Genomic DNA, 12,870 nt, shown 5'->3' on the forward strand with positions numbered 1-12,870 from the left:
AACAAAAGAAATAACAATTTCAATATGTTGGTACATTAATGCTAATTACTGGTAATTATTAATATTTAAAAAAAGTTACATACACTTACTTTATTTCGATTTGATCCAGGGCTATAACATTTTATTTCATTCTTTCATCATTTTATTCTAAATTGAGGTTTTACGAATTTAAGATAATTTTTTTTTGAAAACAAAACATTTATACATTCTTGATTAATTTTTTTCTTAATTAAAAATAAAACTTGGCATTTGTTTCAATAATATTATTTGACATTTAAAGAAATATTATGTACTTAATACACCATTTAAATCTTTATTACACGAAATAAATCTTTCTTAGCGTAAAACATGGTCAGAGTCAAGTTTGCTTTAACTTTGTACCATATGAAAAAAAAACGGCATCCAGTTGGCAGGGAAATGACGATCGACGACATTTCCCACATAAATTTACATATAAAATGACAGCGACCTTAATTTCATAGCCATCGCTGACTCCGTTTATTTTCGATCAAGAATTATAAAAACTGAAAATATCATTATGTTTTAACTCACAAAGCCCGTTAAAACATAAAAATTTCTAGTATATTGTTTTATTAGGAGTAAAAATGACACTTTTCGTGGCGAGACTGTAGGTTTGACATACAGCCGAAGCACAAAAGTCATTTTTACTCCGAATAGAACATGGTATTTTTTTCCAACGCCACAAATAATGTTTTAAACAATTTCAAACGTTCCAAATAATATAAAAATATTTAAAATTCATACCTTGTAAGTAATTATCATGTCACAGGTGATAAACGGCAATATTGGTCGGCAAGCTCCACGCGCCAATTTCAAATTTTCAAACAGATGACACATAATAAATGTGTATAATCTGTCATAACTCTTCAAATGTCCAGCTCGATGATTTTACATAACTTTAGGGGTTATTTAATTCTTCCCTATTTTAGGTCTTTTTTTATTAGTGGCAATTGAACAATACGGATATTTTGTTGTATGGCATATGACGTTACAGGCGATATGCGCAAACTGAACGAAATTGGAGACCCTATCGACCATACCTTGTTTTCAAGTTTGCTTTGTACCATGAGTAATTATATATCGAGAAACTATGGTTACGGCTCGTTGAATTTGAGACTTATGTCATTTTAATAATATATTTTCATACTTTTATGCTTAGGCGTAAAGTGCTTTACTTTTATGCCTAGGCGTTAAAATGACTTTTTTATATTGTCAATCACGTCGCAAAAATTAATACTTTTGTGACGTTTGAAAAAAAAATAATATTTTGAAACTAACTGGTATATTTTTCTGCCACAACAAAGTTATTATACAGTGATAAATGATAAGATCATATTGAAATACGCTACTGGGTAAAAAAAATTGGCTAAATTTTATCAATAATACTCCATTTCAAAAGTTATTTTCCAAAATAATTAATATTTTTTAATAATTGATTGCAATTAATATTATTTGACTAGTTTAATTTGATTAATTAATAAGACTAGATTAATTTCATTTAAAATAAATTTGATCAGATTTTTTTCGTATATTCAACTACCAGAAAAGTAGAAGGAAGATTATAATGTATCTATCACAATATTTAAAAGAACTACTACAATAATTATTAGAAGAAAAACAAAAAGAAAAAAATACCCAAATACCTTCACCTTCTACTCAACTACAAAATAAATGAATATAATCTCTTACAAGAACACTACACAAACTACTTCTTGTATTCTACACTAAACAAATTATCAAACTTATTAATTAATCAAACATAAAGAAAAATTAACCAAATTACCCCTTCACCTACTACTTAACTTCAAAATAAAATATAAAAACACTACTAAATTTCTTCTGGTAGTCTACACTAAACATTATAATCAAACTTAATAAATTAATCTAATTTTACATTACAACTACAAAGAAACAAGAAAATATTTTAAAACTACAAGAAATAAAACTTCGATACGTGCGACCAGTATAATAGATCAAGCGGACAAAGAATATAAAATACTTTAAAATGTGCATTCAGAAAGAAAAAATATCTCGAAAATTATCTAAACAAACATTTTTTTTTCTTATCAGTGAAAAACATCGACCTCGTCGGCCTTGCGGAATTTGTCGGGTATTTACAATGGTCGAATTGTATAATTACCAGCTTTTATAGCATATCTAATAGACAAAAAGTATCTGGTCGATTAGTAACCAATTGGCACAGTCCGAAAATTATCGATTTTTATTTTCTCTGTTTTTATTGGCCGCTTCAAAATTCAGAGTAACAAAAAATATTTTTCTCTAGTAAAAGACTGTGAAATACGTCCCGCCATCTGGTGCTTTACATCCATAAACGTCTTAGGTTGAGCTACTTTAAAAATTCATATACAAGGCTACTACTAACTAAACTGTGGATGAATGTTACAATGCTACTGCTAAAATAAAATGAAATTCTTTCAACCAATGAAAAAATTTGTGGTTCATTCCTTGAAAAAAAAAACACTCTTACGAGTATACAGGGTGGTCCAACAATTGTATTCCGGAAACTTCGGCAGCATATTCTACAGATAAAAATAAATAAAAAAGTTCGTATAAATGTATGTCCTAAAATGCTTAGTTTCGGAGATACAGGGTGTAGAAGTTTCATTTTTATTTCGACTTTTTCCAAATAATTTCTGAAGTAAGTCAATATTTGGATGAAAATTGGTGTCTGGGAGTTTTGCGATACGAGAAATTTGATTTTGGTGTCAAAATGACTCCTATTTGTAGGGGGCGCCACCTACATGTGTTTTAACTGTTTTGAAGAATAATAACTTTTCGTCCGTACCTGTATAAAACTACCGGCTAAAAAAATATACATTTCCATGACATTTAAAAAATGTCTCTTGGTAAAAATCGCTACGAGCAACCGTTCTGAAGATATTTAGAATGGAAATAATCAATACATGTCATGATTGACAGAAATAAGCACACTTTGAGTATAGTTATTTGATTGAAATAATTATTTTTTATTTTTTTAAATTAATCATAAATTTTTCTGCAAAAAAATGATGATTAAACAGTTTCTGTTAAACTTTTGGTACAAACAGATTTCAAATTTATGATTTCAGTCTAATAACTATTTAGACAACACGTTTAATTTATGTCAATGATGACAGGTATTCATAATTTCGATTCCAAATATTTCAAGAACCATTACTCGTAGCGATTTTTACCAAGAGACCTTTTTTATGTAAAAAAAGTCGTAAATGTATATTTTTTTACTCAGTAGTCTTATACAGACATGGACGAAAAATTATTCTTTATAGTCTTCAAACCAGTTAACAAATATGTGGCGCCCTCTATAAGTAGGAGTCATATTGACATGAAAATCAAATTTCTCATGTCAAAAAACTCCCAGATACCAATTTTCATCCAAATCCTGACGTTATTTCAGAAATTATTAGGAAAGAATTGAAATAAAAATGAAACTTCTACACCCTGTATCTCAACAACTAAGCATTTTAGGACATACACCTATACGAACTATTTTAATCTACAGAATTACTTATTTAAATCTACAGAGTTTCCGAAATACAGTTCGGACCACACTGTATATATTTTATAGATTTCTCTTTCAGTTGCGAAATACCCCGGTTTTTACCATTTTTGTCATGATTTAAGTGATATATAACATATCTCATATATAGTTCATATCAAATAAACGTTTAGTCACGTGATTAAGTTTGACCGGCACAGCGTTGTCCACATTTACATATTTTATTTTAATCAAAATATTTTAGGAAACAAAAATAAATTAATTGTAAATATACAGGGTGTCTCAGATTTTAATCGGGAAAATTTAATAGACGATAGAACTTGCAAAAATAAAACAAAAAGTTCATATCAACTTGTAAGATTTAAAGCTTCCTTTTCGAGATACAGGGTGTTAAAGTTACTTAAAAAAAGAAAAAAAAGATATTTGAAAAACCATTTAATCGATTTTGATATAACTCGACCCGTTTATAATACTTACTATGGGACTTAATTTGATGTAATTAGATGTAAGTTTAATGGCCAGAGGCGGCGGTGGGGCATCACTGTTAAAGTATTTTAGAGGAAAAAATACGCACGCCACTGCTTTTTTGGAAGTTTAATATTATTTTTGGATGGAAGTTTAATATTATTTTTGGATTTAGTAATTAAAAATATTATTTTTTTGTCTCCTGACTTTTTTGTCTATCTTGCTTACTTCTTGCGAAAAAACAATGGAACTGGAGTAAATAAATGAATATAATTTTTTTTCACAAGAAGTAAGCAAGATAGATAAAAAAGTCAGGAGAAAAAAAAATAATATTTTTAATTACTAAATCCAAAAATAATATTAAACTTCTAAAAAAGCAGTGGCGTGCCTATTTTTTCCTTTAAAATAGTTTAACAGTGATGCCCCACCGCCGCCCCTGGCCATTAAACTTAAATTTAATTACATCAAATTAAGTCCCATAGTAAGTATTATAAACGCGTCAAGTTATATCAAAATCGATTAAATGGTTTTTCAAATATCTTAATTTTTTTTTCTTTTTTAAGTAACTTTAACACCCTGTATCTCGAAAAGGAAGCTTTAAAACTTACAAGTTGATATGAAGTTTTTGTTTTATTTTTGCAAGTTCTATCGTCTATTAAATTTTCCCGATTAAAATCTGAGACACCTTGTATAAACAGTTATGATTTACATCAAAACTCACCTCCTTAACGGCACTTACGGGACATAACGAGCCATTACTAAATACTGCTTTCCCGTTCAGAATATTCTAATAAATTTGCGATGAGTTTTTACGACTATTAAGCTATCTTGTACACTTCGCACTAAAAGAAGTTCTAAAAAGAACTATGTTCGACTGCAAGGTGTGCTGGTAAAATTTTTTAAGCTTAAAGTATCACAACACAATTTATTTGAACCAAAAAATCGTAATACAAAAGTAGTGTCAAAATGAATGATAATATCAGGAAATAAATAAATAAACGTGGCAACTTGACATTTTTTACTGCAGAGCTACCACCTGAATCCCCAGCGGGAAATTTAAATTCCAGTTAGTCAGCTCGGCTGGTTCGCAATAATGAATTTAAAAATCGCGCCCTCGAGTACCTAACTAAAAGTTTCATTGGTATCCGCGTCCTTTTCTAATTTGAAGTTCAATAAAACACAAGTTTACTTAATCGAGATGAGTTGCATAGAGGCCACTAGCTTTTTAATTTTTAACAGCCGGGTGGTCGGGGTTCAAAGGGCGCCACGAGATTATACTCTATGAACTCGGCATAAAAGATGTTACTATTAAGTAGACTTCAACACTAACCTCGAACTGTTGAGTGCAACTACCATGAACTTCAAATCTTACTATAATTATTGGAACTTAAATGACTCTAACTTAACTATGAGACTAGACTGTAAATAATACTACTAAAAATATTTAAGCAATTTATTAAAATATTAAGAAGTTAATATATAAAGAAAATTATGAAATGTATGTGAAATAAAGTAGAGTTTAGATCTATAAGAATAAATGAAAAATGAAAATGGTCTAAGCTATACTAAAACTGAGACGTCATCCCCCTTAACTTAAACTAAGTATGTTCTAAGGGCGAAATACAAATAGCAAACTAAATCTAACTAATATCTAAACAGTCTTACTCTAAGTCTTGAAACTACTTGACAATTCCTTCGGCTGAGCTACGGTGTATAACTACAGGATGGCTACAACAGGGTACAGCAGCTCGGTGTACTGTCACTGGAGCCCGTCCGCAAATGTACAGGCAGGTGGAGGATTTCAAAAGGTGACATAAAAACCCCAAATAATATTGGTTGTCTTAGAAAAGAGCTTCAATTATAGAACTAGGACTAGCACAACGTGTTGGAGTTAATAAAGATAATAAAGAAGGACTAATCAAATCTGAACTTTACCTCAACGAGGGTTTGTGATGTCCAACGGGTCCTCTACAACGGGACCTCTACACGGGCAACAGGATGGAATTCTGGACTGTTCTGTGCACCACTACGGTTTGGATAGGTCTTCTTGCTCTACAATTACGAACAACCAAATAAGATTTAAGAAAGATAACACTCAACTAATCTTTCTACACCACGTGGGCGTGGAAAAGTCGAAAACCAGTCAACACTACGAATAAAAATCAGTTGAGCATTGACTTAGAATAGGCAGAAGAATTATAGCATACCTTGGAACTATTCGGGACTTCTTGGGCACGTGCAATCGGAATATCGGTCGGAAAAAGGCTATTTTAATCCCATTACGGAAATTGGTCGGCGGTCCATGTAAATCCCACAAAATACAACCACGTCTCTAACCAAATGTGTTCCGGAAGACTTAATCCTTCACTAGGAAGACCTGCTAATCACCAACAGGGAATGCTTCACGGAACGGCAGCCAGTTTTTCACGACGATACTCTTCGGTCGGTGGATACGCAAGAAGTGATGCAAGGATTCGATTTCCTTCACAAAATCAGATTTCAACCGGAAATCTCCCTCCAGGATATAGATAGAGAACTATATATCTTGACTAGTCCAACTAACAAAAAGGCATAAATAAAAAACGATGTTCTAGAATATTTTCACAGCCATATTCGATATCCGGTCAGTGAACGAACTTAACTCAGAAATTCCCACAATTAAATGAACGAATTGCACACTGCGATCCACATCAAAAATAAACGATTTAACTACGAAATTTTATCTGATAATTATAAAACTTCAATAACCAAAACAAAGGATAAATAAATCCAAAAACATCTGATTTGATCTGACAGTGACAAGTGACGGAGGTGATGATCAAAGATATAGAGAGATGGACAAAAAGCCTACTACTGATAGTGTACCTGGTCCAGTGAGAATATCGTTGAGCTGTAGCTGTATAATATCGCGGTGTATATCGGGTTGCATAATCGTAAAATTTAAATAAAATAATATTTAACAATAAAATTATAGTAAACATGATGCAAAAATAATAGTTATTTGCGATAATTCATGAGCTAGCACACAGAGGTCGTAGCGATGAAATTTAACTGTTACAATCGAATATATGTATAAAGTCCCATTTAAATTAAAATTTGTTTGTCATTAATTAATATTCAGAGATTTACCAAAATAATCAACAACAGTTTTATGTACTAATCAATCATTTTTTCCACATAGTATTATATTTAGTTTAAATTATACACTCGCATTCTTTATAGGCCTTTATATTTCCATGCTGAACTTTATTAATGTGTTATGGATTTATATATTAAGCTCTAATAAATTGAGAGAATTACCAGACTTAACCTCACAAATATATTATTTACTAAGCTTTAATAAATGAAGCTGCCTGCCAGCGCCTGACAGACACCTAAATTGTTATCCTTTTTTCTTTTTCACCTGTTCCAGAACTCGAGAGCCACTTTAATCGACGAGAAGATAATTGATGGGCACGTCATCCCGAAACGAGTTCTTTTCACCACTCCGACACAAAAAGACGTACCGTTCCCCACTCTGGCCAACGGCGATAATGACATTAGGGTCGTTATTTCTTTCACGCAGGAACAGCGTCAAAATCTTATTATTAGTAAGTAAATTGCTTTCTAGAATTAGTCGTACTGTGTGGTTGACAAATTGAGTTTGAATATCGATAACTGCTAAGTGTAATGGGCATAAGAAAGTATGATTTATGTGTTTTTTGTATAATTTTATTCTTCGTGGCTTCATGGATAATTTTTTTCCATTTTAATTAACTAATGGCATAATTGAAAGGAAAAAAATAACAAAGATTCCATCGACATATTACAGTAATGGTGCCGTCAAAATATCGACCTGTATTATCAACTGATGAAGACTGCTTGCTGGTTACTGTCAAGCAAATGTACCAAAATGCCTCTATTTATTAATATATACAGGGTGTTTCAAAATCAGTCAGTTGCAGTTTTTGAGATATAAAAAAAATATCAACTATAGGCGGCTATACGTGCCTCCCGGCGTCAAAGTATTTAAATTTGGAGCAGTGTTTTATTGTTCTGCCTATACCAATATCCAAATCATTGTGATCGTCGTTTCCTACAAGCATATATTCGGTCTATTCATAGTTACTATCAATCTAAATTATTGTTAAGTCTTTGTCAAGCACTCTCAGCATGTAGCTAGCATCATCTCGGTCTCCTGTTATCAAAACTTGATCATCGGCGAAGAGAAGAGTATATAGCATAGAATTCCCGATTGGCAGACCCATTCTACCACATCTTCTTTTCCATTTTTTCAGAGCTTCTTCGACATATATCTTAAAGGTGCCTATAGGGCGAAAGAGCATCCTTATCTGAGACCCTTGGAAACAATAAATTCCTCAGAAGTGTTTCCGCCCATTTTAATGTAACTTTTACTGTCACAATAAGGTTTTTTGACTGCGTTAATATAGACTTCATTGATACGATTTTCTCCGTTGCTGGCCATAACTTGTTCAATGGCACAGTATCATAGGCCTTTTGCAAGTCAATAATTACAAAATTTACTTCTCGCTCCTGCTCGACAGATCTGGATATCCATACCAATACCAAGAGGTAAGACCAAAGTGTATACCATAGGTGTAGGACCACTTTGATCCTACCTCTAAGTTAATGAAGTCGTGTCTTAGAGCTCATAATAATCATGGACAAAAATTTAGTTGTTTCAAGTGCTTTTGACCAAGTGATTTTTTTTAGTGGTATAGTTTCTAGTGGTGCCTACTATAGATATTGTTGGGTTTAGTTCTTAGAAGCTTAAAAGAGCATCAATTTTTTTGGCAGCTTCGATACCTAAATATCCTAGGACATACGTCATAGTATCCGTGTTTTAAATGCTCCTTTGTTCTACCACAGATTAGGTATACTATATGTGTATAGATAAAAATCTTGTCCCTAATTCGTGGTAGGAAAATGGTTTTTTATGACGATGAGCAAACGAGTTAAATTTCCTGTGCGCAAAAATAAACTCGAGTTTAAACAGCGTAATAACTGGGCCGGTCAGCCACTGTGCACAATTTTAGAGGCCATAAGTGGATGTGCTATGTGCGCAAACTAGTCGCGACTCCGAAAATTGGAATCACGAAAAACAATGCTTTTGACGATAAGTTTATAATTTGTATAATCTTTGGTTCTACGAACTATAGTATGATCGAAAGAAAAACTGCATCGAGTTGGCTTGGAAATGAACATCGATGACATTTATTTCATAGCAAAATAATTGACGACGTTTTTTTTACATTATATTACATTTTGAAATGAGTTTTCCATTGGACTGACCAATGGATATTTTACTTATGTAATCTTCAATTTTTTGTTATATCATCAAGTATTTTAAATTAAAATGCATTTTATGGTTTTATCTAATAAATAGTATATAGGATATAAAGTATTTAAAACTATTTTGATACTGATATTTTAAACTAATTTTCAAGAAGCAAATGCAAATTGATATTTAACCAAACACAAATACACTGCACAGTAGGCTTTTTCGATGTGTGTATAATTGAAACAGACATCGATACACCTTATTACGGCAGGAGAATCAAGGGGGAAATTAACCGATTTGCCTTGACGAACATTACGTCATTGTAACAGGACGGTAATTAGTAACGAGATTTATGCACGCGAGTACAATAACTGCCACGAAATTGGCAAACTATCGAATCATGAAATTTACCGGGCTGCTTGTGGTATTGTTGGAACACATTTTATTGCTCCTGTCTGAACAATAATACTTTTAACCTGAATGAAGAAATTAAATTTTGGTAAATTTATGGACCTATTTAAAAATATACAATTATATACAAGGATTTTTACCGAATTTGTTCATTAAATTTTTTTTTCTGCACAAATGTATATGTATAAAAGGTAACTGGAATAGAAGTTACGATATACGTGTATATAAAGCATTTGTAATTTTGTAATTGGTATAGTCGGTCCAACGACAAAATCCTTGACAATGATAGATGTGTCTGTCATTTTAATTTTAAAGTAGTTTATTTTATTTTACAAGGAAATAAGTTGGTACAATTGGAACGCATACCAGAAAAATAATATCTTTTAATATATTAAAATTTGAGTGACAAGTGATTAGAGATTACCGGACCAAAATATTGTGAAAAAAGAAAGTAAAAAACTGAAAAAATCTAATCGAGTTATTTTATTAAAAAAAAATACGGTATATGTTAATATAAAACAAGCAAGGGTGTATTTTAAACAAAACACCACATACCAAATAAAATATAAAAAATTGGCGCCGGTAGGCACGTATAGCCGCCCATACTAAAATATGTTTGCTAAATAACTCATTTTGAGTGAAATTAAAAAAACTTTTTTTTGCCGATCTCAATAGCCTACCATAGGTACCTGTTGATATTGTCGGCTAAAAAGTTATCTTAGTTTCAAACTCAACCAACTTCCTGCATTTATTATTACATTTATCAATATAACTTATGTACAAATAAAAAAAAATATTGCAAAGAAATAAATAAAACATAAATAAAGCAAAATATGTTAATAATAACACTTGCTGAATTTTATACCTTAAAAGTTGGTTAATTAACTTTAATCTTAACTTTTTTAAACCAATATCTTTTGACATTATGTCTCTGTAGTACTAAAATTTATTATTTACCTATCGTGTGATGTTATATTACAGATACTCAAGTTTTTGGTACCATATACCAAATACGATGGATGGTATCCTGTATGGTATGCTGTATACAAACTTTATTTGTAGCTAATACAACTCTCTGGCCATAGCCTCTGGCAAACTATATCTCTGGTGATTTCTGGGCTCTGAATATTAACTGTAAACTATGATCTGGGCCGACACTCAATTTTCCTCCACTTAATTTTAAAAAACACGAAATACACTTAATAACACAGTTCAAAATGCAAAATATTTACCTATCATTTCTGTTTGACATAATTTGACACAAAATTATAACCTACAATTTGGCAAGAGTTTGACATTTCTCAAAAATCTTAAGTCGAGTTCATACACATCGGCGTCCGTTTGTCATTCATCGTTCCGTCAAACCAATAATATTGAAATATGATTTGTCATATTTGAAATAAACCAATAGAACTAGTTAAAAACAACAAGAGGCGACCCAGGACGGATTTATATATAAACCATAGCTAACTAAAATATTAGAAATTTTTTAGCGAAAAAAAATGGATTGATATGGACGTCATCTGCTTTTTTCCTGTCATCGTCTGTCGAAATCTTACCCGAGAAAAAAAAACAGTATAATTGGTATTCTCAATATTAGATACGTATTTTCGAAAGGTTCTTATTGAGATAATATACTTTTTGAAAGAAATCACGTTGTTGTATCGTAACTTAACGTTTATTTAGCATATTAAACAGGGTGAGTCTTAAATAAGTGCAAATATTTTTAGGAGTGGTATATTTCGACGGCAGGAACACGTCTGAGTATTTTTTTTTTTTCGTAAAAAAGATGTTAAAAATCGTGCGTTATCTTTTAAATTTTTCTGTATATTTTAAAAAACTTTTTAGAACTGCCTGTTCAACGCAAATTTTCCCGCGGTATAATTTCTTTATCTCTGATATTACCACAGTTACGGCATTAAAAGGGAAGCAAATACAGAAAAACTCCGGTGGCTCAAAATTTTTTTTTAAAAATAAATATATTTTTTTAATTTTCAAATTTGCACAACTTGGTTGCATTGGACTTATTTATTTGAAAAACGATAAAGAGAAAATATGTTTCTTTTATCGAGATCTACCAGCCTTGAAAATATTTGCACTTATTTAAGACTGTATTACTAACCCTGTATTTTAATATGATTTATAAAAAAAAATAAATCTAAGAAAATATTATATTTTGAAAAGTGTTTGTCTCACTGAGACTTAAGTAAAACCAGTTCATCACTTTATCGTTCATTGTTTTTGATGTCTCATATTATCACTTGTCCAAAAGAGAATAGACGTTCCACAGGACGAAACCTTTTTAGGGGGTTATATTTAAAAAAAATGTTTTCTATTTTAGGATATACGCTTAAAATATTTAAACTCATGTCTTTATTATTTATAATGCAGTGTTTCCATGATAAATGTGCTGTCAGTACACCTCGTTTTGTCGCTGCTTACAACAGAGGAATCAGATTTCTCTTAAAATATGTAATGTAAAAATATGTAAGATTCATCTCTTCATCGAGTACTATTTTTAAATCTTCTCTAACGAGATATAATTGTGAAAATGGTTGTGTTCAGAGAGAGAATATTTGCACGTTTTTCTTTGTAAAATTGAATACGAGCTGGTGCTCTCGAAGTTTTTACACGGTTAATTAAATTATCAAAGGAAACTTCTCTTAACACATTCTCAAACTTTGTTTATAATCTGAGCTAACGTTTTTGCAAAAAGTAATTTTATAATTTACTCCGCTTTGTCATATAACAGGCAAAATAGAATACTTAAATTAAACATTTATACAATGGATCGTATTCTTCAATGGATCACTAAATAATAAAGTTATTATCAAATTTCAAAAATATTTTAAACAGAAACGACATGTAATGGTACATTTTCTAAATCAGAATATACAGGGTGGTCCGAACTGTATTCCGGAAACTTCGGCAGCATATTCTGTACATAAAAATAAGTAAAAAAGTGCGTATAAATGTATGTCTTAAAATGCATAGTTTCAGAGATACAGGGTGTGGAAGTTTCATTTTTATTTCGATTTTTTCCAAATAATTTCTGAAGTAACGTCAATATTTGGATGAAAATTGGTGTTTGGGTGTTTTTCGACATGAAAAATTTGATTTTGATGTCAATACGACTCCTACTGGTAGAGGGCGCCACCGACATGTGTTTTAACTG

The 12,870-nt window shown here is 31.1% G+C and overlaps 1 protein-coding gene across 1 annotated transcript in view; it reads left to right on the plus strand.

Moving 5' to 3' along the window:
- Nucleotides 1-12,870, plus strand: part of LOC115891359 (fasciclin-1-like) — a 330,519-nt gene that overhangs the window by 238,321 nt on the left and 79,328 nt on the right. The window contains exon 8 of the mRNA XM_030911811.1: nucleotides 7,416-7,593. Within this exon, the coding sequence (XP_030767671.1) occupies nucleotides 7,416-7,593 (178 nt within the window). The remainder of the gene's footprint in view (nucleotides 1-7,415; nucleotides 7,594-12,870) is intronic.

The sequence above is a fragment of the Sitophilus oryzae genome, unplaced genomic scaffold, assembly GCF_002938485.1.
Source record: "Sitophilus oryzae breed Bouriz unplaced genomic scaffold, Soryzae_2.0 scaffold_1179_pilon_pilon, whole genome shotgun sequence".
Lineage (NCBI taxonomy): Eukaryota > Metazoa > Arthropoda > Insecta > Coleoptera > Curculionidae > Sitophilus > Sitophilus oryzae.